Below are 27,579 nucleotides of genomic sequence, written 5' to 3'. Positions count from 1 at the left end.
TATAGAGAAATAATTGACAGAAAATCAATTGAAATATAAAGGTAAAAAATGTAAGTATTAAACAATTCTATAAAAGATTATAATGTTTGAAGGCATAATATAGGATTGAACATTTGCCTTAGAGTGCATCAGGATTACCAATACTTTAAAAGTTAATGATGAAATATTTTTACTTTATGACAAGTTAACTTCTTGACTCGCCTACTCTTGGTCAAATCTATTTTATTTTTTATAAAACCAAAACTTTATTTAAACACCATGGTTTACAAAGTTGTTCATTGCACAGTTGTTTCTGGTATTCAGTGTTCCAACACCAATGCCACTACGAGGGTGATCTCTCCACCCTAGAACCCTCCCATCCCTGCAAGACTGCACCCTTCTGCTTCCTTGCCAGATGCAACAATTTATTTTATCTTGCTTGTTACAACAAAATGGTAGATGGAATTTTCAAAAAATAATTTAGTAAAGAAAAGTTTGTGAAAATTGCTATAATTCACAGTGGGGTTATTAAAGCCATTGTCTGAGGATGTCATGTCCCCAGGTGCTGTTGCTAGTTGAGCAGTGACGGGAAAGAAGTGGGTCTAAGCCTTGTTTGCCTGTGTGCTGAGGCTTAGTTCCTGACCAGACTAGCAGTGACAGCAGTTAGCCTCCCACTTCCTGTGCTCCCCCAATATCACTTACATGTTATACAGTGGAGAGAGTAAGAGAAAACAATACTTGCCTCTTGGGGTTTTGTAGACATTCAGAGTATGCCTGACACATTGACAAGTTTCCTACCCTTCTTCATTAATAAACATTTAACATGTTGAACTATGTGGATATACATATATATTGCATATACATTTACATTTGCATGTTTTACATATACATTATGTACACATATACATTTAAATAATTCCTCATATATATGTATGTATATTTATGGAACACTGTAGGGAATATGTTTTAAAAGGTAGTTTAATTTAAGTACATCCTCCAAAATAAATTGCAACTGCATTATACACTGAGTGAGGAAACTTTTACCACTTTTCCCAAAGCAATATTTCTCAACCAGAAGTCATACGTTCCCCTGCTCCTGAAAGTTCCCAGAATATTCCATGGGGGATGCCAGTGAATTTCATAATGAGGAGCCATAACCTGGGACTAGGGAGTCAGCTACTAGGATTGGGGGAGGGGAGCCACAGGAAATAAGACTGGAGGGGCCGTTCTTGCAAAGAAGCTGAGGAACACTGTCTTCTAGTAGCTAAAAAAGGGATAATCATTATTTTTGGGGTTTTGATGGCACACATGGTAGTGCTCATGGGGTTGTCTTGCCACCGTGGTTGGGGTTTGCTCTGGATGGTGCTCGGGAGACCAGCTGTGCCAGAGTTTGAACCGGGGGCTCCATGCGAAGCATGGATAACATCCCATTGACTCTCTCCTCAGCCCCAGGGACAATTTTGTTTAAAGATTATTTCTGCTGAATGGTGGGAAAATACAGAGAATTCATAGAAGAATGTAAAGTTTAAAACAGAGGTTAAAAAATTGGATTAAATTCTGATAGTTAAACTAGGTATTTCTTTTGAGTCTGTGCAGGACAGAGCCTACCTCTATTGGATTGAGGGTGCCGCAGTTGGTCTTACCTGGATTATTATCTTTATTGCTTTAAAAATTGTCCTTTCAACAGCATCTGTGGGCTTGCCCATGAAGGATCACAGAAGCCTTTAATGTGGGTGGGTTTTTACCTAATAATCATCTAATGAATAGTACACACACAAATTCCCATGCAATAGTGCATCCCCCTGACCTACCAGACTTTAAAAGAATAATTTAAAAATTTTATTAAGGCACTATTAATTTCTCCTGACCCTGAAAGAGTCTCCAATGTGGCACCATTGAGAAGGACGAGTGAAGAGAGATTCTAAAATCTCAGGGCTAGGATGAATGGAGACGTTACTGAGACTGCTTGAGAAAAATCAATGATCAACGGGATGATGATGATGATGATGATGATGATGATGATGATGATGATGATGAATGCACTATGATATGCAAAGTTATTCATAGCCGAATTTTAGATATGCTATGTTCTAGCCAATATTTAGATATTTAGTTATACCACTTCTTTATGTCACTAATGTACTCAGATCCCCTTCACCCCTACTGCTAATTGCCTCCAATCTCGATGTCATTTCCTTCACCCCCTCAGTTATTCTTTTTTCTATAGTTTGGGACCAAGGGTAACATAGGTATTCCCCCCCCTTTAAATCATTGCATTTCCTCATTCAGTTACTCTAAATACCACATATAAGAGATGCAATCCTGTCTTTATCCTTTTTCCTCTGGACAAACAAATGAATCATGTTATTCATTTAACATGATACCTTCTAGTTCATCCATGTTGCAGTACAAATTTAATAATTTCATCATTCTTTATAACTGCATGGTATCCCATTGGTGTAAGCACCTTACCTGCTCTCTGGCACCATTGTAAATTACCACTTGCCGCACATCGCCAACTTACTCATTTTAACATGCATCATCATTATTTTATCTTATTTTTAACTTAGAGAAAGTTGAAACTGCTTGATGCAATAAGGCATATTACCTCTAAATGAGATGTGAAGAGCTTTACTCTTCTACAACATCTATGACTTTGTCATATCTCTAGCATTTCTTTTTTTTTCTCTAGCATTTCTATGTATTGGCTTTTAATGTGGAAATTTAAATTTCACGCAAAGTACTGCAAATAAAAATATATTTTGTGCATACAGCCTAGCATAATTATAGTTAATATTCATGATCTGAAGAAAGCAGTAACATTGGTAATATATAGAATTTAAAATAAAGTTGGTAAACAAGTCTCAGTTGGAATAAAGTATAACTTTCAGGTCTTTGAGTTGTTCTCTTTACCTTTGTAAGGAGAATGATACCTGCACACTTTTTCCTTCTTTGTACTCTGAAGAATTGCTCTCATCAGCAGCTCCATTACAAAAGTTCAAAATAGCTTAAAGGAGGATGTGTGACTGTTCTTTACTCTTTTATAGTGCTTATGATTTTTGAGAGTTTATTGAGGTATGATGTACATAGAATAAAATTATCCATTGGAATGTAAATTTAACTTTCAGTACATATATTAAATTTATAGAGATTTGTGCTTACCCCAATTTAATTGTAGAACATTTTCATGAACTTACTATTTCAGAAATATTGACATGCACTTGGTATTTCAGAAACAAAGATTGTATGCTTTACTTTCACTGTACATGCTATTCTTTGCAAACAGTGGTGAGAGAGAAGGAGAGAGACATTATGATCATTTCAGGTAAAGCTTAAAGAGAAAGACAATTTCTGTTGAGATTTCAGTGGTCAAAATAGAAATTACAAAGAAAAACATAGTTTTGTAAACCAGGCCTTGGGTAGGTATTTATAAATTTCCTTATTTTGCCTTTATTAAGGCAAAATATAAGGCAAGATAAATCCTAAAAATTATGGAGTTTATTTTTTTTGTGATGGGGTAGGATTCACATCCAGCAGTGTTTTGGCTCTGAGCTCAAGAATTACTCCTGTCAGTACTTGGAAAACCATATGGGATGTAAGTGCCTTACCTGTTATACTATTACTGTGGCCCAATCATGGAGTTTCATGCATAATATGGAGGATATTCTTGGGTACTTTTACTTGATTTTTATTTATTTATGGATTCTTTCTGTGCCACACCCAGTGGTACTTGGATTTATTCCCTGCTCTGTTCTCTGGGATCACTCCACAGCAGTGCTTAGGGGTCTGTGTAGTACTAGGATTCAAACCAGATGTTCCTGCATGCAAAGTATGACCTCTAGTTCAACAAGCTTTCTCCCTGGCCCCTCTTGAGTACTTTTAAAGGTTATTCAGTAAGATAGGATTCATAATTCCACTTATAATATGATTCAATAATGTTAAAAGAAGCAAAGCTTGAAATGAGAGAGGGAAGAGATGAAGACAACATCTTGTTCTATCATTGCTGAGGATCAAGGCCAAGGAGTAGTGGGTCACTGTTACTGTCACTGTCATCCCATTGCTCATTGATTTGCTCGAGCAGGCACCAATAACGTCTTCACTGTGAGACTTGTTACTGTTTTGGTATATCGAATATGCCATGGGTAGCTTGTCAGGCTCTGCCGTGCGGGCGAGATACTCTTGGTAGCTTGCTGGGCTCTCCAAGAGGGACGGAGGAATCAAACTCAGGTCAGCTATGTGCAAGGCAAACGCCGCCCCCCCACCCAACTTTTCTCCATCTTGAAGCTGAGTAACATCTTTTCTCCCCAGACACTTATAAATCATTAAAAGGATTGTTAGTAAAAGAGCAGGTAGAAATCTGAGAGAGCAAACATCTTAATAATAAAACATTGCCTAAAGAAAACTTTTAATTCATTGTATTTGATGAAATTTCTATTTGATTAGGCTAAATAAAGTAAATTTGATTACCTCTTGCCAGCAGTTGGAACTATTGGAAAGATAAGATTAATTAGAGATCAAGATAAAGATGAATGTTTTTGGCACACCTGAGTTTCAGAAAAGCAATAGTATCACACATAGCCTTGATACAGAGGGCTGATTTTGCTACTGGCATTAGCAATGTTGAGAAGTGTTTTTGTTCAAGTAAATGCATAATTTAGGTGGGTCTTCAAGCTGCTGAAATATCACTGGGTTAGTGAGGCTTGGTAGGTAAGTTCTCCATCTTTTCTTTTTGGTTATTAAGCCAAACATGGTGGTTCTCGGGGCTTATTCCTGGGTCTGTGCTCAGGGGTCACTCCTGGAAGTGCTCAGGGGACCATTCAGGTGCTGGGGATCAGATCCTTGTCAAGCACGGGCAAGGCAAATGCTCTCCCCCTGTACTATATATCTGGCTCCTAGTTTTTAAAGAGGAAAAAGCAATACCATCAAGTGGTAACTGATCATAATTTAATTTGAAGCTAGAATCTTACTTCATTTATTTATGCATGTAAAGTCTTTTGAAAATCACATATAGAGGTTTTTTTTTTTAGCCAGTAACTTTGCTGTGCCTTAGAGTAGGCTAAAAGGCCACAAACTCGTTTCCTCTATCATTTATTTTCTGAGCTACCACCGTGAATATCCTTAAACAATTTTGCAGAAAATTAATGAGGAGCACTTTTGGAAATGCTCAAATGTGACTGATGCTAATTATGTGATGAAGCATTTAATTTTAAAATGGGCTCTAGCCTTAGAGTTACCGACTGTTAGAGAGGCACCTTGTCTTGTGGTGCAGAATTTTTTTCAGAGCATCATTTCACCAGAGAGGTTAAAGTAATGCATCTGAGATTTCTTGGTGCTGTGCTAAGAATTTTAGCATTCTGGAGCCTTTTAATGGGAAATATTGCAGAGCAGCTATCTGAATTACTTGATGTCAGCCAGCTATAGTTAAATATTAAAATCTGTTTTGGAGATTTAATCCCAGCATTGACAAATCTTAATTTCCACAGTGCAGTTTTTATTTATTAAATAGATTGCTAGATCCTTTCTTTGTCTGAATTTTTTTTCCTGATAAGACTATTCCCATTTCAGCACTCTGAATGCAGTGTTGTTTGATCTCCTAATAGTTTGTATCGACTTACAAAATCAATAGAGACTTAACTGGTACTTTATGACATGCCTATTCTTTCAGATGCTTCACAGGCCAAAAGAATACACCTTAGGAACATATTTCCTTCATATGAATCTTTATCACAGTATATTCTGTTATGGCATCAACTTGGTTTTATTTCATGCCTAATTTGTATGAAGCAGTGATAGACGAGAAAAGAAAATCTATGAAAAATTGAATTTTTTCATATTCATTGGTGGCCTTATTTTTCAAGTTGATGGCACAACAAAAGAGGATTTTAGAAACTAATTGTAGAACATAAGTATGATGACAGTTTTACCCAGAAATGTTCTATGCAATATGTCAGCTTAGCAGCTAATTGTTCTTTTATTGTTTCATGTGTGTTAGTCCAATCTCCCCAGTGAGAGAGGCTACATAGCTTATTGGAAAGAAAAATGTTGCAATCAATCATAATTTGACTATCAATTCTGCAGCTTACTGTATCATCTTTGTGACCTCTATAAAGTTAATTAACCTCTCTGGTTCTCATTTCCATATTTAGACTTGGACATGATATTAGATAGGGTGTTCTAAAAGATTGCACAAAAAGGGGTAAGTTCCTAGTACAGCATATGTTTCATTCAGAGTCATTCAAAAAATAGCAATTTGTTTCTACTCGGATATTTTGGAAGCAGGCCCCAAATCAAGGACTTGAGTGAGTATAATAACCACTTCTGAGAAGTTGGTCACAGGAAGATGTTCAAGCTGAATGCATCATAAAGCAAGGTGCCACTGTGGTTTATAAAGCATAATTCTGCTAAGTAGCTTGGGGTATTTGTGAAGAATACTCATGTTAGAGTTATGCCATATTAAGAGATTGAATATTCATACATTAATTTATATTCTGGTTTAAGGGATACTGAGATATGGATATTTATTTTTCAGAGCTCTGATGTGTCATGGTAGGTGGGCATGGTAGTTTTGCTGCAGGTAGTAATGAAAATGCTAGCACTTGGAAATTAGTTTGCACATGGACAGAGAACAAAGAACAGTTTACTCTCTTTTTTATAATTATGATTACATTTGCTTAGTGAAGGACTTTTGTTCTTCCTTCCGACTTCCAATACAACAGTATGCTGAAGCCACTGTTGGCTTTAATTCAAGATTTTAATTCATGAGTATGTTAAATATTCAAAAAGTGTCATAAACCTGTTTTAAAGCTCTTGACCATGGAAGGGGGTGGGGGTGGTAAGTTTATATGTTACTGAAATTGGCAAGTACTATGAGTCAGAAATAGGTAAATGATACTAGCGTTTTTCCCATTAGCATACCATGTACCTATTATGATATCTAGAGAATGGGAGTTATATGCATATCTTCAGGAATCAGACTTGAATTTAAATTTGAGCTCTGGAAACTTTAAACTGAGTAGCCCTGATTAAATTGCTTAATTTCTTGCCACTTCTATACCCTAATCTATAAAATAGGGACGTATTTAACTTGGACAGCTATGGGATTAAATATAATAACATAGGTAATGAAACGTTTTGGAATAAGGTGTACACTTTTATATTTTCTCCTTTTCTTTTCCTTTGTTATTGCTCTTGAATGTCAGAGGTCATGCTCGTGATTGCATTGCTCTCTCAGTGTCTGTGAAAGCTGCATTGTGCTGAAGATAGCAAATTTGAGGCAGCACCAGCAATTACAATGTCAGTGTCATTGGAGATCGCACTTAGATATATGGGCAGTAATAAGGACTGAGCTCACTGCCTCATGCCTACAACATAGATGATCTCCCTCAGAGACACATTCCTGACCTAGAAATAGGTATTTCTTTTTTTGTTTTGTTTTGGGGTCCCGCCATATAGTAATCAGGACTTAATACTGACTCTGGGCTCAGGAATTACTCCTGTTGGGGCTCAGGAAAATCATATGTAGTGGTGGGGTTCAAACCCAAATTTGCCACATGCAAGATAAGCTCCCTATCTAGTAAGATAAGCTTTACTATTGTTCCAGCCCTGAAAGAGGTAGTTTTTCAATAGAAATTAGACCTTATACAATTGTGGGAGAAGCTGAAGAAGAAAAATTCCACAAAGGGAAATCAGAAATCAGAGAAAAGTCCGTAGGAAGTACTCATGAAGCACTAACAAGCATGTGGCAAAGACTCTGGAAATGCAGTGTATAGTTGCCACAGCTTGACTACAGAAGCTGCTATGGAAAGCTTTCTCTCTGGAACTTTGACCAGTGGGACTCAGGAATCAGGCATCCAAATAAGAGGTTGAAGACAAGCCACACTGAATTGACATATCTGCAAATATCACCAGGTCTGACCTCAGGAAATGCTAGAGAATTTGGACTAGTGTGTGTCACTGCCTGAACCATGGAGAACTGTGTGATAGGAAGACACCTCAGAGGGTAGGATGACATCCAGTTCAATATGTGCAATATGTACCTGACTTGATTTCAGACCTGCTATGAACTAGGGGCTGCTCTGTCCCTCCTGATCTCACCTAGAGAATCTGTAGCAGTTATCCTATTCTCGCAGTTGTGTGTTTTGTATGTTGCCTGTGGTATCTGATACCATCTGTTTATAGTCCTTAGACCAAGAGCATTTTAACTGGAATCCTTTACATGACTGTAGATCTTAAATACAAGATCCTGAACTGCAAGATTGTTTTTAGATAGAATAAAATTGGGGTGTGATTGGCATATGTCATGGATGGGAAGTTTATGATTGATTAGGCTTCAGATTTCTTTCTTTTTAGTGTGCATGCCACTTTTCAGTGTGATAGTGCCTTCTCTCATCAAGAGGTAAACTGCCCTTTTATCTTTAAATCCAGTCATTCTGTGATTTGTTCTGTCCAATAGAATATGGCTTAAATGATTTTGTGTGATATTCAATCTGCAACCCAAGGCTATTTCTAGCTTCTGCCTTCATAGTCTTCAAACTTACATTCAATTTGTCAGAAATACAAGTCTAACTTCTTTGATAATGAAGGCCCCGTGGGTGAAGAGGTTCACTCTTTCGCCCTTCCTGGCTGAACTTAACTCTTAGCACTAATGTGATGTAATTGGTTGGGTAAAACCAGACAAAGCAAGCAGAATTATGTAGTCAAGTCACATAATTAATATAGTTTTGTTGCTTTTAAGCTACTAAGTTTGGGAACAGTGTTTAAAATATAGCTATAGATACTTTAACCCTCTCAGTAAATAATATCTTCCTCTTAAGTAGAGGGAATTTCATTGTATCTTAACAGAGCTGTGCTGGATAAATTGTTCATAAGTAACATACTATTGTTCATAAATGACTTATCCAAATGAGAGACAAAGAAATGCTGCTAAACAAATGCTGGCTAGTATTATATGGAATAAGTTCTAGATGCTTATGAAAAATGATGTATGGTGGGCTGGAGCAATAGCACAGCAGGTAGGGCGTTTGCCTTGCACACGGCCAACCTGGGTTCGATTCCCAGCATCCCATATGTTTCCCTGAGCACCACCAGGAGTAATTCCTGAGTGCAGAGCCAGGAGTAACTCCTGTGCATTCCCAAGTGTGATCCAAAAAGCAAAAAAAAAAAAGATGTGTGGCTAGCCCGGGAGAATGAGAGACCTCTTAAAAGATAGACTTGCACAGGAAGTATCAAACCCCCATGTTCTACTAAATCTCAGCTCTCTCAGACTCAACAGGGACATTTGCTGAATTATTTGCAAGTGATTTTCAAGCTTTGAGACCCCATGATCCTACACAAAATTGGCCATTGACTAATCTTGGCACATATTCTGGCTGGATGTAAACCCATGCCTTCGTGGGTCTCATCTGTGGAATAACACGTGCCAGTGTCTTTCATCTGTTCTGTGGGATGTGTGAGTACTTCAGCTATCAGTCTCACAGCAGCAGTGAGATGTGGGCATTCCCTATATTTGCCCCTTCAGGGTACCACTCATAGTGCAATTTATGTGACTGTGTGGGTTATCAGATAGGTGACACTTTTGGAACAGTTGCACTGATTTTCCATGGGGATGGGGCTGTTTCTGTGTAGCATAAAGGTTGAGAAGATGCCTGTGTCTCACCCTCTTGTCAACATTGAGCATTTCATCCCTGCCCCAGATTTGCATACCTCATTCAGCAGTGTGTTTCTTACTCTGTTAAGTCACAGAATTTAAAAAGGCATAGACCATCTCTTTTCACTAAAAGATGCTTTTAGGAGAAGTCTTACTCCTATTCTAAGAAGTACATATATACATGTACATATATGTCTATTTCCAATTGCATTTAGTAAATTCATAAAGGACGATTTGCTGCCTTTGAGGGTGGTCACATGTAAATGCCATGGCATGTGTGCATGTGTGCTGAGGTGCTAAGGAGTGGGAGAGTAATTGCTTCTATTCACCTACAGGATAAGCTGCCAAAGCTTAGGCTAGGAGGCAGAACCCTGGGTACAGATGAGCCTCCTATCAGAGTTAATCAACAGATCATGCAAATGAGGCACCCATTTATAGCATTTATTTAAATTTTCATTTAAATTGCTGGTTAAATGGAATACATTTAAAATCCTGAAGTCAACACTTGAGCAAATTGGTTTTAAAACTATATATTAAATTGCAGTACATTGCAACTTAATACATAGTTCCAAGATAATTGCTTATTGCTTTAGAAGTATAAAATATGTGTCCAAATAGTTTAGCGTGGATGATGAGATGCAAAGAGCAATATCTTCTATTTGCCTTTTTGAGGGGGGAAAGGTAGAATGTGGTAATTATGTAGATGATGTCTGAACCCAAATTGTCTGACTTTGAGCATTGAATCTACTATGTAGTAGCTGTGTGATTTGAGTAAATCCCTTCATCCCTCCTGCCTCATTTTTTCTACCTGTAAAATGGAACTACTAAAGACATTAATCATAATTATATTAAGAATTAAATGAATTAATGTGTATGCCTATCTCAGTACCTAATCCATGGTATGCATCCAGTAAGTGTTGTTGTTTTTATTTAAGTGGAGTTATATTTTTTAATTATTATTCAGGACTATCACTATACTACTAGTAAAGTTACTAGAGGACATAAAATCACACAAGAGACTCATACTGTCACTTGCATTATATTTCTCTCTCTCTCTCTCTTTCTCTCTTTCTCCCTGGCTTTTTGGGTCACCCCAGAAATGCTTAGGAGTTACTTCTGGTTCTGCACTCAGGAATTACTCCTGGTTGTGCTCAGGGGACCATATGGGATGCTGAGGATGGAACCCGGGTTGGCAATGTACAAGGAAAATACCCTACCCACTGTACCATTGCTCCAGGCCCTGGAATATGCTTAAAGAGAAAAATTACCATATTAATTTTTTCTGACAGTATTTCTGAATAACTTCAGTCTTTTGAGAACAAAAAAGAAGCAAAAGAATGGAAAACAAAGTGCCAAACTGGGAAAACTCTAAAGACAAAGAGAATATAGTTACCAAGCTGTATCTATTTGACTTTAAATTTTCTTAGAAATAGCTACAGAAACCAAGCCATTCAGAGTATTAATTATGGAGCTTTATTTAGTTTCATAGAATACAGAATGACTTACTCAATAGGGGGAGTATGTTAGAAGAATCCTGGAGAAATTACAGAATTGGAGATAGAGCTAATTAATTTTTGGTAAGCACAGTTGTCAAGACAACTCTGAAGAGCTGGAATACTTGGGACCTAGAGATATTCATGAAAAAAAAAGGGACCACAACTGATCAACTGATGGATTGGCTAAGACTGATCTTGAATGAAAGGTTGGCTCTAAGTAGGATGCTAACTGGGTGAAATATGGCCAGGGAAGAAAACTGAAAATGGACATACTTCCTGCTTTCAGAGCTGAAAATCTCTGAAAACATTGGGAAAGCAATGAATTAAATCTGATGTTTCTCAAATGTGCTCAAATGAAAGTGAGATGAGGAGTAAAAGAGACCAAGGAGCCAAGATGACAGAGGGGGGATATGTTGGCAGGAATTGTGACTACCAGCGTGGCAGTGGCTAATGAAGCAGGGAGAAGGCATGTTGAGTGCATAGCTCCCAGGGAACACATTGCACCTCGGTGCACTAGCTCCCACTGGGCAAGATAAAGCATATCATTCGTAGCCAAGTCCTCTGGCCCAGGAATAAACATTTTTATAGGAGTGAGCCAAGCTCAATTTTTCCCTGGGCCTGACTATGTCAACATTTTTCAAGTTTAACTTATCCCTATCAGAGACTTCCATAAACTTTAGAAAGGGGGGGATGATGTATTAGGGTGATTTCAAGAAATGGCTATCAATATGACTTGCCAATGTTAACTGGAAAATGTTTTGAAAGTTAAAAATAAATAAAGTTGGTGATACATGCTGTATTTCTTGACTATTGGAAGGGAATTGCCAGCTGAAATTTTTCTTACCCCATTTTGAAAAATTCCTTCTAAAGATTTTTTCAATCTTTTCAGAGACTGGGTAGTATTTTGGATCTGACTCTGTTATGGAAGGGAGTTTCGAGAGAACCTGTCATTTGACTAATATCCCAGATGGTAACACAATGGAATCTCATGACATAAAACCATGGGTGATAGGAGTATGTTATGTTCCCTCTCATAATATGTGTTCATGCATACTTTGCAAAAGAGGAGTTGATGCATGGATGCACAGATGGTTTTTAAATGTTATTCTATAACCTTTCTCATTAAAAATTTATTTTAGAACATAGATTCACTAGAGGTTAGAAAAACTATTACAGACAGTTGACTCATTAGAAAGACACAGGATGTATGAATTCAAGTTTGTGGTGACACTATTTTTACGAAGAGGCTAAAAGATTACAAATATGCTACTCTGCCTATGACCTAGTAGATTCTAATTTATTCCACTTTCTTCCATACCTCCATGATACCCATCATGTTTTTCCACCTTCTACTCTTTATTTCCCATCTGTATTCTACTCAAGTGCCTACTTTATCTTTCTAAAGCTTCCTTTCTATCTCACTGAAATTTCTTGGGTCTTCCTGTCACCCAAAATGTGGCATCTAAACTCTTTCATCTCTGCTCAAGTCCTGTAAAAGCATTCTCTTTCCTGTCATTTCTTCCATTTATGGACCCTATCCCTTGTGAAAATTACAATTTTTGAAACATCCTAGGCTCACATATTTATTTTTCTTTCTAGTTCAAGTTGTTTTTTAAAAAACAATGAATGTCCTTGTTTTACCATTTTCCTCTACATCATTATGGTTAGTTAATTCCTACTGAATCGGTAAAAAATCTTGATTTATTTAATTTTTTTTCACTTTTATCCCACAATGCTCTTACCTAGCATGGCTTTTCCATCTGTTCTCCAATGGCTAAAGAGTTTTCCACTTCTCAAACCCCAAACCTAAAATACCATAGGGTTCTTTGGGTTGGTAACAACTACCTTCAAATTGTTTAAACAGATGAATAATATGATATGTTTTATCAAAATAGTTGATCTGGTACAAAGTAGATAACCTGTCAGAGGACAGATAAAGAAATGGACAGCACCAGGACTGTAGTAAGGTGTACCAATTTGGGAGACACTTTGAAGACAAAGTCAAAAGGATTTTTCTGGTGAATGGAATATAGAGGATAAAATCTCCCAAAGAATCCAAACCAAGTAAAATTTAAAATCTTTAAGTGGATTTCTGTTGTATTTTTTGTTTGCTTGTTTTTTGGGTCACACCCAGCTTGACCAGGGTTAATTCTGGTTTCGTACTTAGGAATTTTTCCTAGCAGTACTCCGAGGACCATATGGGATGCTGAAGATTGAACCTGGGTCAGCTTTTGCAAAGAAATCACCCTACCGTCTGTACTCTCTCCAGCCCCAAGGATTCCTGTTGTTTTTGAAATAGAAGTTCTTACCTAATGTGCTCTTTGTGTATCTTTGCAATGTTCAAGTGTTCAATGTTCAATCTTCCTTTCCTTTCCTTTTCCTTTCTTTCTCTCTTGTCCTTATACATGGCTCATGCTGCTCTCTTTCTCCCTTCTTTAAAAGAGAAGTTTATTATTTGCCTTTTCTGTTTCTTTGGACTTGCATTTTTCCATATATTTTAACATCATGTTCCTTTTCCTCTTTCAATCAACTGTCTTGTCTTGGGGGGGGGGGTTCGGGGTGCCTCCCAAGCAGTGCTCAGTGAGGTCTGGGTTCTACTCCTAGCCATACTCGGATAACTTAGCCAGCTGTTCAGTGCTAGGGTCCCAGGATGCAGAACTCTTGGGTCCATTGTACAGAGGACCCCCAAGTTCACGTTAGCAGTGCTTGGAGGTCTTCAATGTCACACTCACTCAATTACTCCTTTTTTTCTTGCAAGCCATTAAAGTAATTTGCTTTAGAGCATATAATATTAAATTCTGCATATATTTCATCATTTGCTGGTTTTCTTTTTATCAAGTGTATCATCTGTTTAGCCCAAATCACTGTAAATGTGTGTTTTCCATGCCTCACAGCATACTCTGAACAAGACAGGGACTGAATACACATTTGCTGGATGACTAATAGAAGGTGTCGTTTCAAATGCCACTCATTCAGGACTTGCAGCTTCTTAAATTTTAAGGTTCTTCTCTGGAACTTCAGTGAAAACTCTGTCTAATCTTAAGTATTCTATGACTTCCAGATACGATATTAGGCTTTTATAGAAAGACCCAGTTTAACCTACTGGATTTAGGGTCACCATTTGTGTATCTGTCTTATCTTGAGTCTCCCTCAATTCTTACCCAATATCTTATACATAGTAAATATTTATTCTTTCATAAAATCCTAAATAAAAAACAGTGATTTCAATCAAGGATGGGAATCTTAACCCTCAAATGAGACTAAATAAGTGATTTAAATTTTCTTTCTAATTTAGTCTTTCTTCTTTTTTTTTTGTTTTGGCTATGAGTATTTATCCTAACTAATTGGCATTGTAAATAAATATTTGCTATATACTCCTTTGTTTTCCTATTTTATGTTACAGTGTGAAAATTGTGTAGTCTCCCAGTGGGCTCTGTCAAATCAGGGAGCTCAATTTAGAAACAAAATTCCTGCATTTGTGTTATTATCCAGAACTTCTGAGCCCACTTTCTTGAATGATTTATTAATATTTATTTCCTTTGGTTGCTTTATTCATAGATTACCTATAATTACCAACTCATTGACATTGCTCTTAAGACGACAAAAGTGTATTAAAACAGGTGTGAAATTCAAAAGGAATATAAGCAATACATGAATCTGTCAGTGTGGGGACATTAACTAAATTAGGCATTCCATCTTTTGAGTTTAGAAGAGACTTCTGACTTAGAAGAGTTCAGAAAAGAAGCATTCGTTTACAACTTCTTTCCCCTGTATATATTTTCCACTATCCTAGTTTCCTATATATTCACTTTCTGAGCTAAAAAACTTGAGAAATAAACTCTCTGCTGTTTATTTCTATATCCCCAGGTACATAGTGGGCCATTTAAATTTATTGATGAATAATTTTCTTTCCTTCTGGCTTTGCTGACTTTACTATACTACTGTGCTCTCCAGGTAAAAACCCTTAGACTTTCATTGGCCCCAATTTCTTTTGCACACTTTTTCAAAAGTTTCCTTGATTTCCCAACTATGCTAGAGGCCTGCATTCTTTTTTCACCATTTGTTTCTTAATTTTATCCTTTGGAAGCAAGCATTCTTATTATGAATTTTCCCTCAACAAATAAAGCATATTGGATAGGAATCTTGGCTTTTAATGGCAAAGACCTGACAAATGAATTCTAACCTCTACCTCTGCCAACAGTGGAGTATGGGTACCAAAACTGAGTACATTAGACTCAATCATACTAACAGGTGCTACTCAGTGTATTCTTTGCTTTGATCCTAGCCCTTTGTCCAGTAGCTTGCATACTTTTGGTCCTCCCAGTGACAAAGCAAGGGGCTGTTTTCCCACTTGGCCAGTAGAAAGTCTGAATCACATGAAAGTTAGATAATAGATAACATAGGTAAAGTCACTTTGGAATCAACTAAGATATTAATAGGACCATAATGAATAGAATTATGGTAACCAGAGCACTGGAAAGTGAATTTATCATAGAGCTGTCAAGACTACACCTGAAGTTTTGTGTCATGCCTCATTTTATACAGTGGAATTAACTGACCCAAACTAATGACCATAGCAAACAGAATAATTTCAGTTGGCTAAAGAAATATAGGTTAAAATTGATAGAAATCTTCACATATTTTTATTAGCATCCTATGGGAGAGAAATCAAACTTACTTTGCATATCCATTTACTGTGAAAGTCTGTAAAATTACACAAAAGGATATTTGAGTTGTGAAAGGATAAGCTTTATGACCAATCCAGATCTCTGACTATGGAATTTCTACTCTAAGAAGTTATGAGATTTTAAAATGGTCACCATTACTTACTACTATAGATATTTGAAGAGAAGACGAGTCTTCAAATTCAGAATTCTTCCCTGATAGCTCAACCTCTCATAAATTCCTTAGGAGTTTTAAAAATATTTTTGGAGGCCACACCCAGCAATGCTCATGGGTTACTCCTGACTCTGCATTCAGAAATTACTCCTGAAAATGCTCAGATGAGCATAAGGAATGCCAGGGATTGAATCCCAGTTGGCAGCATGCAAGGCAAACACCCTATCCACTGTATTTTTTGCTCTGGCCCCTTTGCCTAAGTTTTATTGAAATGTCTTTATACTTCCTCTATAAGTGTTAGATTGGTCCTTTCTCGGAATTGGTCTCCTATTTATCTTCTATTACAGTTATTTAGTTCTTTGAGACTTTCAATTACCGAAGACAGGAACTGATTCTAATTCATTTTAACATCATTATTCACTCCTTAACATTGCCTTGCAAATTTGTGGCTGTCCATAAAGAAGAATCTTCTTGCAGCTCATTCATGACTTCAATATGTTATTTACCCCACTTTTACTATGACTAATTTCTATATGTGCATCAAGTCAATTAAACCCACTGTGTTCAGTTTTCTCATTTGTGTAACTGAATAATTAGAGATCTTTTTGGTGACAATTCAGTTACATCTATAAAATTTTAGAATGGAGCTTGAAACATAATAAGCAATTTAATATGTACATATTTATATAATTGTGTTGTTGTAAATTTTAAGCATCTAAATGTTCAGGGAATCTTTTAAATCCCCTAGAAGATAAAGTAATACAACTCATGTTTCTAGTCCCTGGCCTGGTATGTGGCAAATACTGGCTGATTATAAATATTGTTGAAATTAATATATAATTATAAAAGGATGAGAGTCTAGAAACCTTAGAATTTTAAATTTCAGAAGGACCTTAGAGTTCACCCAGAACTAATTTGTAAACCTTCTTGCCTATTAGAACATTACAGTACTTTTAGAATAAATTACAGACTACTGGCTAAATGGTGACTCTAGGCTTTAGCTTGGATCAAAATCTTTTGGGTATAACTCAGAAACCTACATCTTCATCTTCTCAGGTATTTTCCCAGTAGCCACCTGGAACTGTTTTCAGATTCTCTTCTGTTTTTAAACAAGGAAATTGAGGCACATAGAAGTAGAATTCTAATAAGTACCAGGAGGTTGACTCCATGGCTTCGAGGCTGGCCTCACGTTCCGGGGAAAGGTCAACTCAGAGAAGCGATCACCAACTACATTGTAGTCAAAGGCCATGTGGGGGAAGGGAGTTGCGGGCTGAATGAGGGCTAGAGACTGAGCACAGCGGCCACTCAACACCTTTATTGCAAACCACAACAGCTAATTAGAGAGAGAAAACAGAAGGGAATGCCTTGCCACAGTGGCAGGGTGGGGTGGGGGGGAGATGGGATTGGGGAGGGTGGGAGGGACACTGGGTTTACGGGTGGTGGAGAATGGGCACTGGTGAAGGGATGGGTTCCCAAACTTTGTATGAGGGAAGTATAAGCACAAAAGTGTATAAATCTGTAACTGTACCCTCACGGTGATTCTCTAATTAAAAATAAATAAATTAAAAAAAAAAAGAAGTAGAATTCTAGGATCAGAGAGTTTAGGAATTACAAGCTAGAATCTAGGTAACTTGATATTGGAAGGGAATATTTATTGTATGAAAGGGTTGCATAAGATGATTTCCAAATCAACTCTGTAGCCATCTAGTCAGTCCTCAGAGAGCTGCTGAGTGTTTTTGAGTAAAAACTGCTAAACTTGTTTGCACAATACCCAGAAAAATATGAGGCATGGATCTTATCCCTGAAGAAGTTTACAATGTGGTGTGAAGAATAAAATTTCTACCTAGACAACCACATTGCCAGGTAGAAAATGACAAGCTAAGAAGTGCAGACAGCTACTCACCTAGTGTGAGCTGAACTAGAATGTGAGCTCATACGCCACTAGTATCCTGAATATTGTCGTAGGAACTTTTACTCTCTTCATGGAACATATGTCCTTCTATTTTCATCTCTTTGGCCCACTCATTATGTTGTATATAATGTATTTATTATATTATAATGTATTTAATATACTTAGCTATAATATATTATCTATTAATATTTAACATTAATGCTAAACACCAGCTTATTTATATTTAATAAAAATTAAATATTAATTTATTCATATGTAATAAATACTATAAATATCTGCTATTGGATCAGAGAGATAGTATAGCAGGTAGGTACTTGTCTTGCATACAGCAGATCTGGGTTAGATACCCAGATCCACACTATTTCCCCAAGCCCAACCAGGAATGATCTCTGATCACCACGCCAGGAGTAAGTCCTGAGCACAGTCAGGTGTGTCCTAAAAAACAAATAAGCAAAATGCCTAGTACGATTAACTAACATTTATTATTGAGTTAGCAAATACTAAAAACATTTCTTGATTTCCCTCTATGTAATATCCAGCGTTTTAAGTCTTTGCATTTTTTTAATTCTCTTTAATTCCGTTGTAAAGGCCGCTTTTTCATAGTTTAACCAATATTCAAAGCTTATATTTGAACATGTTAAGCAAGGGAAAACAGTATATTGAACAAAGATGAACTTATGTGGAATTTGACAAAGTGTGGTATTGAAGAAATAGTGGAAATTCAAGTGTTGTTGTTCTTATGCTTTCCTATTTGAAAGAGTGGACCCTAAAGTGAGATATTAAGGTCCTTTTTAACCCTCTCACACACAAACTTGGCCAACTAGTTCTCATTCTAGGGAATTTTCTGACCCCAGCTGACTCTCTGTAACCCATGTATTGTGTTTTATTCCTGTCCTATCTCTATTAGCTCTCGCATCCTACTCTGGTGCCTAAAAGAGGGTAGGGTTTCAGGGTATCACTTGTTGTTTGAAGGAACCAGATAGGGAAACTCTTATTAATTGACTAAATATTTGTTGGCTAAAGAGACAAAGGGAGAGGACAAAACAGAGAGTGAGAAAGGTAGAGAGAGGGGAGGAGAGAGAGAGAGAGAGAGAGAGAGAGAGAGAGAGAGAGAGAGAGAGAGAGAGAGAGGGAAAAGACTGAGAGTATTACAAAGTGGCTGCTTTTCTCTGGGCAATAAAAAAATCTAAAGTCGTACTCAAGAGGCTTTTAAAAATTAAGCTTTACTCTGTTCTAACACCTAGTTAGAGTTAGAAGTGGTCTCTTACGTGGTCTCTTAAAACAGAAAAGAGACCACTATGACAATGGTAGCTGGAAATGATCAGTCTGGACAAGAACTGGGTGCTGAAAGGCGGTAAAGGGACATGCACTGTAACCTTTCACTATCTGTATTGCAAACCATAATGCCCCAAAGGAAAGAGAGCCAGGGAGAGAAGAAAGGTGTTTGCCTTAGAGGCAGGCTGGGGGAGGAGTGGCAGGAGAGGAAGGGGGACATTGGTGGTGGGAAATTTGCACTGGTGAGGGAACAGGTATTGGAACATTGTATGACTGAAATCTAGTTATGAGCAAGTTTGTAACTGTGTATCTCATGGTGACTAAAAAAAAAAACTAACCTTTTATGTGTGTTAATAATAGCACTTCTGACTGACATAACTAGGGATCCCTGAATAATTGTTCTTTTTTTAAAATTTATTTTTAGGATGAAAAAATTTCGGATGGGAAAGTGCCTTAAGGTGTAGAACAGTTCTATCTGAAAGCTCAATTTTAGGGCTTTGTCACTTAGCTCCAAACTATGCTGAATACATCCTTTCAAGTGAAAGATATATGAAAGGAATGGATAGAGCTAAAATCTGATAGTTTACCCCGCAGTGTGACGACCCAAGATCAATGTTTTACAAAATATTCCATCTTTCCCTATTTGAAGTATTTTCCTATAATAGTTTTAGGACATTCCAATATTATTCTATAAATATTACTTGAATTTGCAAGTGGTAGAACTAAAGGGTTAAGAAAACTATGGAGTTTTACTGAACCAGTTTAATTTAAGAAGACAGATTGCAAGGTATAATCCATGTTAATATTGCTGAAGCTCTCAGCAATATAAAAATATTCTAAGAACATAGAGACTCTGAGAATGTTTATGGCAAGCTACCAAAATGTCAGTGAAACACTGGGCTAGGTGTGATGCTAAAAAATACTTTTCAAAATTCTTTCTGTAGTTAGTGATATAGAGCAAATGCCTTCTGCGTGTGAAGCCTTGCGTTTGATCCCTAACTCTCAAAAAGTTAAGAAAAAAAAAGAAAAAAGCAATACAGCGCTGTAAAATCACATAACTACATAAGCATCTATGTTTTAAACAGGAGGGAGATGCTGATGAGAAAGAGAAAAGTTTCTCAGAGACACTGGTTGAATATTTGGGAGTATGTTGCAAGAATTTTGTTATAGGGGGTTATTCTGGGTAGGCAGTAACCTTTATTGTCAGATATAGATTTCCATGTTGACTTTTAACCTTTAATCACTGCCCAGTAGTGTATAGTTCTAAAATGTTCTACTTTCCTTCTATACCTAAACTGCAAGGTAAGATAAAGTGAAGGATGGAGCTAAATTCATCATTGGAGTTCTGGGTGAAAATGTTTTAAGGCATTAAAGATGGGTTCATAAAACCCATTCTGCTGTGCGGATCAGTTTCTTTTCTCCTCTTAAGCAGGAAATGGCTGAGCAGGTCTAAGGAGAGGATCTGAAACATAAGCAAAATGTCTGCTCATTTGAGCAGACTTAAATGTAAACTTATCTTTAGCAAATTACAAGAGTGAGTGCGCATCAACTAAAATATGGGCTAATGTTCTCAATGATGATTTTTATACCTGTACTTGAAGGGGTTTCCAGAAGTGAATAAAATGGGTTTAATTGACATTTTTTGAGCTCTTCCCTACTCCTGGAGGAATTAAAAATACAACTCCATCGTGCTATTGGGCAGCATAAGAAACTGCCCTCTTGAAAGCGCTAAATACATTAAATGAAGGCATTCTGTTTCAATCTGGGTAGTGATCCATTTTTTCCCCCCTGTGTTTTGTTGATAAATTTAATTGGATTGCTTCTTAGACAGTTTGTTTGTGTGTTTCCAGGAGATACTGACCGAGAAGAGATGTTTCCAAGTAAGAAGAGTGCGGTTGTTGTGGATGGAATCATACTGAATGGGCCCACTACAGATGCAGAAGCAGGGGAAAAATTTGTTGAAGAGGCCTGTAGGCTAATAATGAAAGAGGTGGTTTTGAAGGCTACAGATGTCAATGAGAAGGTAAAAATTAAGAAATCCCAGGAATGGAAAAAACTTGCATTTCTCTAGATACCAGGAGATTAAAAGCATACACTTTCATTTCTTCTAGACCCTATTTCTATCTTATTCCCAGAAAACTGTTTGTACTTCCTCTCACTTCAACCAGTATCTACTCATCTAAAGGATTCATTACTTACTTTGCCAGTCATTATTTCTTGAACTTAAATTCCAGAATTTCAACAGACATGTCTGCAAAATACAATGATGAAGCTTTCTGCTATAGAGAATAGTGATATCATAAATCATTATAATAAAATTATCATAATTATATAATAATAAATAGCTGGACTATAAATTATAGAAATCAGTGATTTTTAATCTTTTAATCTCTTAATGTCTGTGAAATGGCACCAGTTTATAAACCAATTGTTGGAACCTGCTGATATAGATAATAAATAACCTGATTATCTAACTTATTTGCTCTTCAAAGAACACTTTGCTCTCCATTTACTTGTGCTGTATTGCTCACAAACATCAAATGGAAGGTAGAAAGGGGATGATAAGTACAAATGTTATCTGAGGGTCCTTAGTAGGAGCTTGTCTGAGCTTAAACTACACATCATGGGCTGATAAGTATGACTTCCAGCTGGCTCTATGTTTTATATACAGGCTCAAATTAAAATAATTATGATATTAGTAATAACATTTAAAAAGTTATTACTGTGGTGTTCAAAGGGCTCTTCCACTTTTATCTATTTTCTCCTCCCCAAACCTAAGAAGTAGGTACTATATATTGACTCTGTTTTTTCAGATGAGCAGGAAAAGAATGGCACACAGCATAATGAGGTTAAGAACTTGGCCTAAGATCCTGAGTAAGAATTAGAGTTGATACCCTGACACTGGAGTACATCCAGTCTAGCTTCATTCTGTGCTTTGAACTCTTCCTGTATAAGTTCCTTGATATAGCTAAATTAGCTCCTTATCACTTAATTACCTTTCCAATTGGAATTGGATTACCAAATCTTTGTATAGAAGTACTTTAAAACTCCACTTCTATTTGAAAGAAATGTCACTTTAAAAATGATTGTAAATGTGAATGGTATTTTTTTTCTGAATTTTTGATCACATGTATTTGGGAAAACTAATAGGAAAATGAATTGAAATGACCCAGGATCAGTTATTTTCATAGAAAAAAATCAGTGATGTATTTACTGATTAAATATTTATAACCACATCCTTTCTGATCTTATCTGTACTTGTGAAATATTTTGGATGTGCTTTATTTTACTTTGTTCTTCTGGTAAGATTTTTTTTTAATTGTCCTTTATTCCATCATTAAATATTAACTGGGTGCTGGCTTCAGGAAGGCATTATATTTAGCTCTGGGGGATATAAAGAAAAATAAGATAAAGGCTCGGCTTTGAGCTGAATTTATAATCTAATTGTATAGCTAAGTTCTCACTGGAAAAGAGAACTTGGAATCCCAGTGAGAATGTGACAAATGTGCTTGAACAGACTTTGGGGACTTCAAAGAGGAGTGAGCACTTTGAGTTTTGATGTGGAATCATGAAGGTTAAATAATGTTTTATAAGGTTAATAAGATTTTTTCCATGCAGAATGTGTGTAAAAATGTTTTTTACACACATTCCATGTGTTTTGAAAAAAATCAGAAAGTAAATAATGGAAAGAAAAGTTGCAAAGAACCAGATATATTTAAATTAACAAAGAGACCTTTTTGTTTGGACAGATGGAATCAGAGTGTGACAGCATGGTCAGGGGAGATTTAAGGAACTACCAGTTGATTGCAGGTTAATAGGTGTGTAGATACTCCATGGAAAATTGGATTGAAAACATTGTTGGGTTGGGGCTGGGGAGAGCGGAAAATATTTTATGCCCCTAGCTTAGCCTGCTTTGTCAGAGATCCAACAGGGCACCATTAAAAGGTAACCTATCAGTACTGCATCTGTTACTTATATCCTTACTTCTAGTGTTTTCCGTGGTCGGCAGTGAAAAGGACAGATTTAAATTCAGTCACTTAAAAGTATTTATAATTTACATCCAGCAAAGTATCTGGGTTTTTTTAGTGTGTGGTACTATGACTTTTGAGAACTCATTATCGTTACAATCAAGATACAGAACAACTCCATCGTGTCCCAAGTAGCCTTGTGTGGTTCTTTCTATAGTCAGCTTCTGCCCTTCCCTCTAAGTCTTGGCACCACTGACCTGTTTTCCATTTCTGCAGTTTTTCGATTTCCCCGGAATGTTGGATAGGTGGACTTATATCACAAACAGCGTTTTTTAAATATTCTTGTTATTTATTCCCTCAGAAAAATACATTTGAGATACAGCCATGTTGTTGTGCATATTAGCATCCCTTTTTGATGGCCTCAGCTGATTTCTGATTTACCTCTCCCTATTATAACTCTAATATCAAAGTTTCATTTAACCCCACCCAGACAACTTAGTATTTCTGCCTGCTTCCTGCAACCTACTACTTCTTAGTCTCATCACTCCCTGTCTCTCTCCTTCCCTCTAAGGCCAAACTTTTGAAAGATTGGCTACACACCCCCTCCCTCTATTTCCTCACCTCCTACATCCTCACTTCTTAGCAATCTGGCCTCTACTCCCACCTCTCTAAGTTAAACTGCTCTTGCCAAGAACACCTCCTTGCTGATAAGTCCTATGAGCACATCTCGATCTTTATCTGAGTTGATTTCTCAGGAAGGTTTAGTAGTGGTTGCCATCTTCTTTAAACAGCTTTTCTTCTTTGTTTGAGCAGCAAGGAATTCTTCTTGAATTTCCTCTGTCTTTTTGGCTTGTCCTCCACCTCACAGGGGACCTCCTTTTCCTTTTGCTCACTTCTTAAGTCCTGAGGTTGCCCAAGTGAGAGTTCCTTTACTTTTCACCCCCAGATATTTGTACATTCTTCGAATCCTGACATTATGTTTTGTTTTCCTAGTATTTGAGAACTGTATCCTCATCTTTCACAAGCATTTCCATCCACCTCCTATATTTCTCAAGATGCGTTAGACTAAGCTCAACACTCATCATCCCCACCCCACTCTCAGTTCGATTCTTTTCCCCAACACCACCTACCATCCACCCATGTATGGTATCAGATTTCTCAGGATCTTTGCCTCATTCTACTCCCCCTCCTGACCATGTAATTGAAGTTCAAGCTCTTATTAATTCTGCATTTTAAAATATCTCCAGGTAACTTATACAGAGTTGTTTTAGGTCAGTGTAAGAATCTTGACTTTGAAGGAGATGTAGACACCTGGGAGGTATTAGAGAAGATGAAAGATTATTTAGATGTAAGGGGATCATTCTGAATTTTATCTCCTGGTTTGATAGTAAACAGGATGATGCAAGGATACAAGCAGAGGAAGTTCTCTGAGTGTACCTGCAGTATTTCTTGCTTCTTCCTTTTCCAATTCCATTAGTGGCCACAACAAGCTTACTTCATATATCAGATGTGCTTTTATATATTTGTTTTCTTTTTCTTGTGACCCACACCTAGGATTCTCTTTCCATTACTCTGCTCATTACCTTTGCTTGATTCCTCTATACTTTTATATTTATAACCTAAATATCAGTTCCTCAGAAAACCTTTACCTGTCCATATCTATACAATGACACCCCTCATTTTTTCCAATCTGTATTTCTGTCCTAGATGTTTTCATGCTAGACTGTGCTTGTCAGTTTCAGCCTCTCTCTGCCTCCCCACTTATCTTAAACTTCATGAGAGAAAGGTCTCTGCTTCTAACCTCTTTCCTACACCTAGTTCCTTCTAGTAGTCACTCCATTAACTGTGCCATTGTGGAATTTGTAGGTTTGTGAGTGGCGGTCCCCTGAACAATTAAAACACCTTCTTGATTTGGAGATGAGAGACACAGGAGAGTCACACCACAAACTGTTGGAACTCTGCCAGGATGTCATACGCTACAGTGTCAAAACTAGTAAGAACTTCATTTTATTTCCTTGAAATATATTTCTAACAAGCACTTACATTTTCTTTAGCTTGTTTTTACCTTATAGCAGGGCTAAATATGATGGTGTTTGTTTTTTGTTAGTGGGAGGAGAAATCTGGATTTTTAAAAGGTAGTGCTGGTTATTTATCAATGCTTCATCAAATTTTTGTTCTTGAACAGATTTATTGTTAAGGCCTAAGATAAATTGATAGCAAAACTATTAGTGTTAGTGGCCATATATTAAGATCTGCTTCTTGGAGTCTTTAGCCTTCCTTCCTAATAAAAATCACTTATTGTGATTGTTATTTATCATTTCTTTTTGTTTGTTGAAACTGGTATTATTTTGATGATAAAATTTGCTCACAGTATCAGAGAGATAATGGCAAGAGGCCTTGAGTTAGATTCCTGGTGGTCATGGCCCCTACCTCTAAGACTTCTTGTTCTGGCCTTCAGCGATCCAACAATGACAGGCCTGAGGGACAGAGTAAGTACCATTGGGAGTGGCCCTTATGGACCTCTGAATAGCACTGAAATAACTCCTTACATTTTGCTATAGATATTTTTAATGCCTATATATTATTATAGATATTTTTATTCTATACTTAAGAAATTTTGAATATTGATGGCACATAGAATACCAAAATGTTCAACTACTTTTTTCTCTTTTGCTTTTTTTGGGGGGGGGTCACACCCAGCAATGTACAGGGGTTACTCCTGGCTCTGCACTCAGGAATAACTCCTGGCAGTGCTCAGGGGACAATATGGGATGCTGGGGATCAAACCCGGGTCAGCTGCATGCAAGGCAAATGCCCTACCTATTGCTCCAACCCCCAATTACTTTTCTTAAATCACTGTATCAGTATCACTGTCATCTTGTTTCTCATCGATTTGCTCAAGCAGGCACCAGTAAAGTCTCCATTGTGAGACTTGTTACTGTTTTTGGCATATCGAATATGCCACAGGTAGCTTGCCAGGCTCTGCCATGCTGTCAGAATACTCTCGGTAGGTTGCCGGGCTCTCCTAGAGGGGCAGAGGAATTGAACCCGGTCGGCCGTGAGCAAGGCAAATGCCCTACCCACTGTGCATTTAAAAGACACTGATCATTAACTCTTAGTAGCTGGTAATTATCAAATTGTTTTATCATATCTAGTAGGATCAAAAAAGCCTTTAAGAAGGTGCAGTAAAAATGATGAGGTGGCTTTTGTTGTGATTGTTCCATAATGCTGTTTAACCACTGTAATCTTTTATGAATTCAGAAATATGATTTCAGTCATGTGCTGATGTACTATTCCAACTATTAATATCCTATATTGCCAAGTGAGTTTCACAAGAAAATAATTTTCCCAAATATGCATTTCTCAATTTGATGTAAAGGTAATCCAGTGCTTAAGACCGTACAGTCATAATGCTTTGTGAATTCTGGCACTGAACTAAATTTAGTGGAAAGAACATAATACAATCTGGGTAAAAATAATTGGTTTATATTCCCTTGGGAAAGTTGGGGTATGTATCAAAAACCCAGTTAGCATATCAAAAGCAGAGATACATATCTTATTATTATAGCGCATGTCAGAAATGTAGAATGACATTTAATGCAGTAGATTTTTCAGTTAACTGGTTATTTTCCATAATGTTACCATGGAAATCAATCATAAATTAACACAGGACTAAAAAAATATCTTATTAAAAATTACTTGTAGCAAGGTCTGGTTTTCTTTGCCAGATTAGGGAAAATTTTCCATTTTTTATTTGAAAAGAAATTTTCTTTTGAGACCTTTGTTCTTTATTTAACCCCTGGCAAAAAGAGAGAGTAAAATACTAACTTTAAAAAAAATTTCTAAGTTATAATGAGAGGTCACTGGTTACAGGGGTTCCCTGGTGCTCAAATTTAGACATAGATGTCCTGTTTCTTTATTCTTTTTCATGCTGGACTTCCTGCAATTGAGAATGTCAAGGCAGTTCGTTTTGTGTTTGGTGTGAATATTCACACTGTATAAAGCCAAGAACCTTTATGAGACCTTTTATAGGACAGTAAAAAAATTGAAAGTTGGAGCTGAACTTGTTTAAGTCTTAAAATGCAGCTGTCTTTGAAGTAAATTGAATCAGAAAGTTTATGTAAGTGGCACAATGAGTCACATTATACTCCATCTACATAATGACACTCACATTTTGGAAAATGGTCCACCCGAAAATGAAAATGCTACTTACTGCCAGTAAACTGGAATAAATCCTATATTGATAAGTGAAGTATGTTTAAACTTAGGAAAATTAGTGTGGATAATTTTAGAAGATAAAGGTCGCAAGTTTTGATTATTTGGCAATGTCATAAATAGTCAATTTCTTAGGCATTCTATTTGGGCCTGGGCTATAGAAATAAATGGAGAAAGTAAGCCAAAGTCTTAGAAGAACACTCTAGTTTTACTTAGAAAGAGTTATGAGATGGTTAGTTACATTTGTTT

General features: G+C 36.8%; 1 protein-coding gene across 2 annotated transcripts in view; it reads left to right on the top strand.

Moving 5' to 3' along the window:
- Positions 1-27,579, top strand: part of GADL1 (glutamate decarboxylase like 1) — a 199,127-nt gene that overhangs the window by 10,042 nt on the left and 161,506 nt on the right. For both annotated transcript variants that reach the window (XM_004603847.2, XM_055135746.1), the window contains exons 2-3: positions 20,998-21,170; positions 24,982-25,108. In XM_004603847.2, coding sequence (XP_004603904.1) covers positions 20,998-21,170; positions 24,982-25,108 — 300 coding nt within the window. The remainder of the gene's footprint in view (positions 1-20,997; positions 21,171-24,981; positions 25,109-27,579) is intronic.

The sequence above is a fragment of the Sorex araneus genome, chromosome 4, assembly GCF_027595985.1.
Source record: "Sorex araneus isolate mSorAra2 chromosome 4, mSorAra2.pri, whole genome shotgun sequence".
Taxonomy (NCBI): domain Eukaryota; kingdom Metazoa; phylum Chordata; class Mammalia; order Eulipotyphla; family Soricidae; genus Sorex; species Sorex araneus.
The sequence above is the reverse complement of the archived record's forward strand: the minus strand, read 5'-3'. Positions and strand labels throughout refer to the sequence as shown.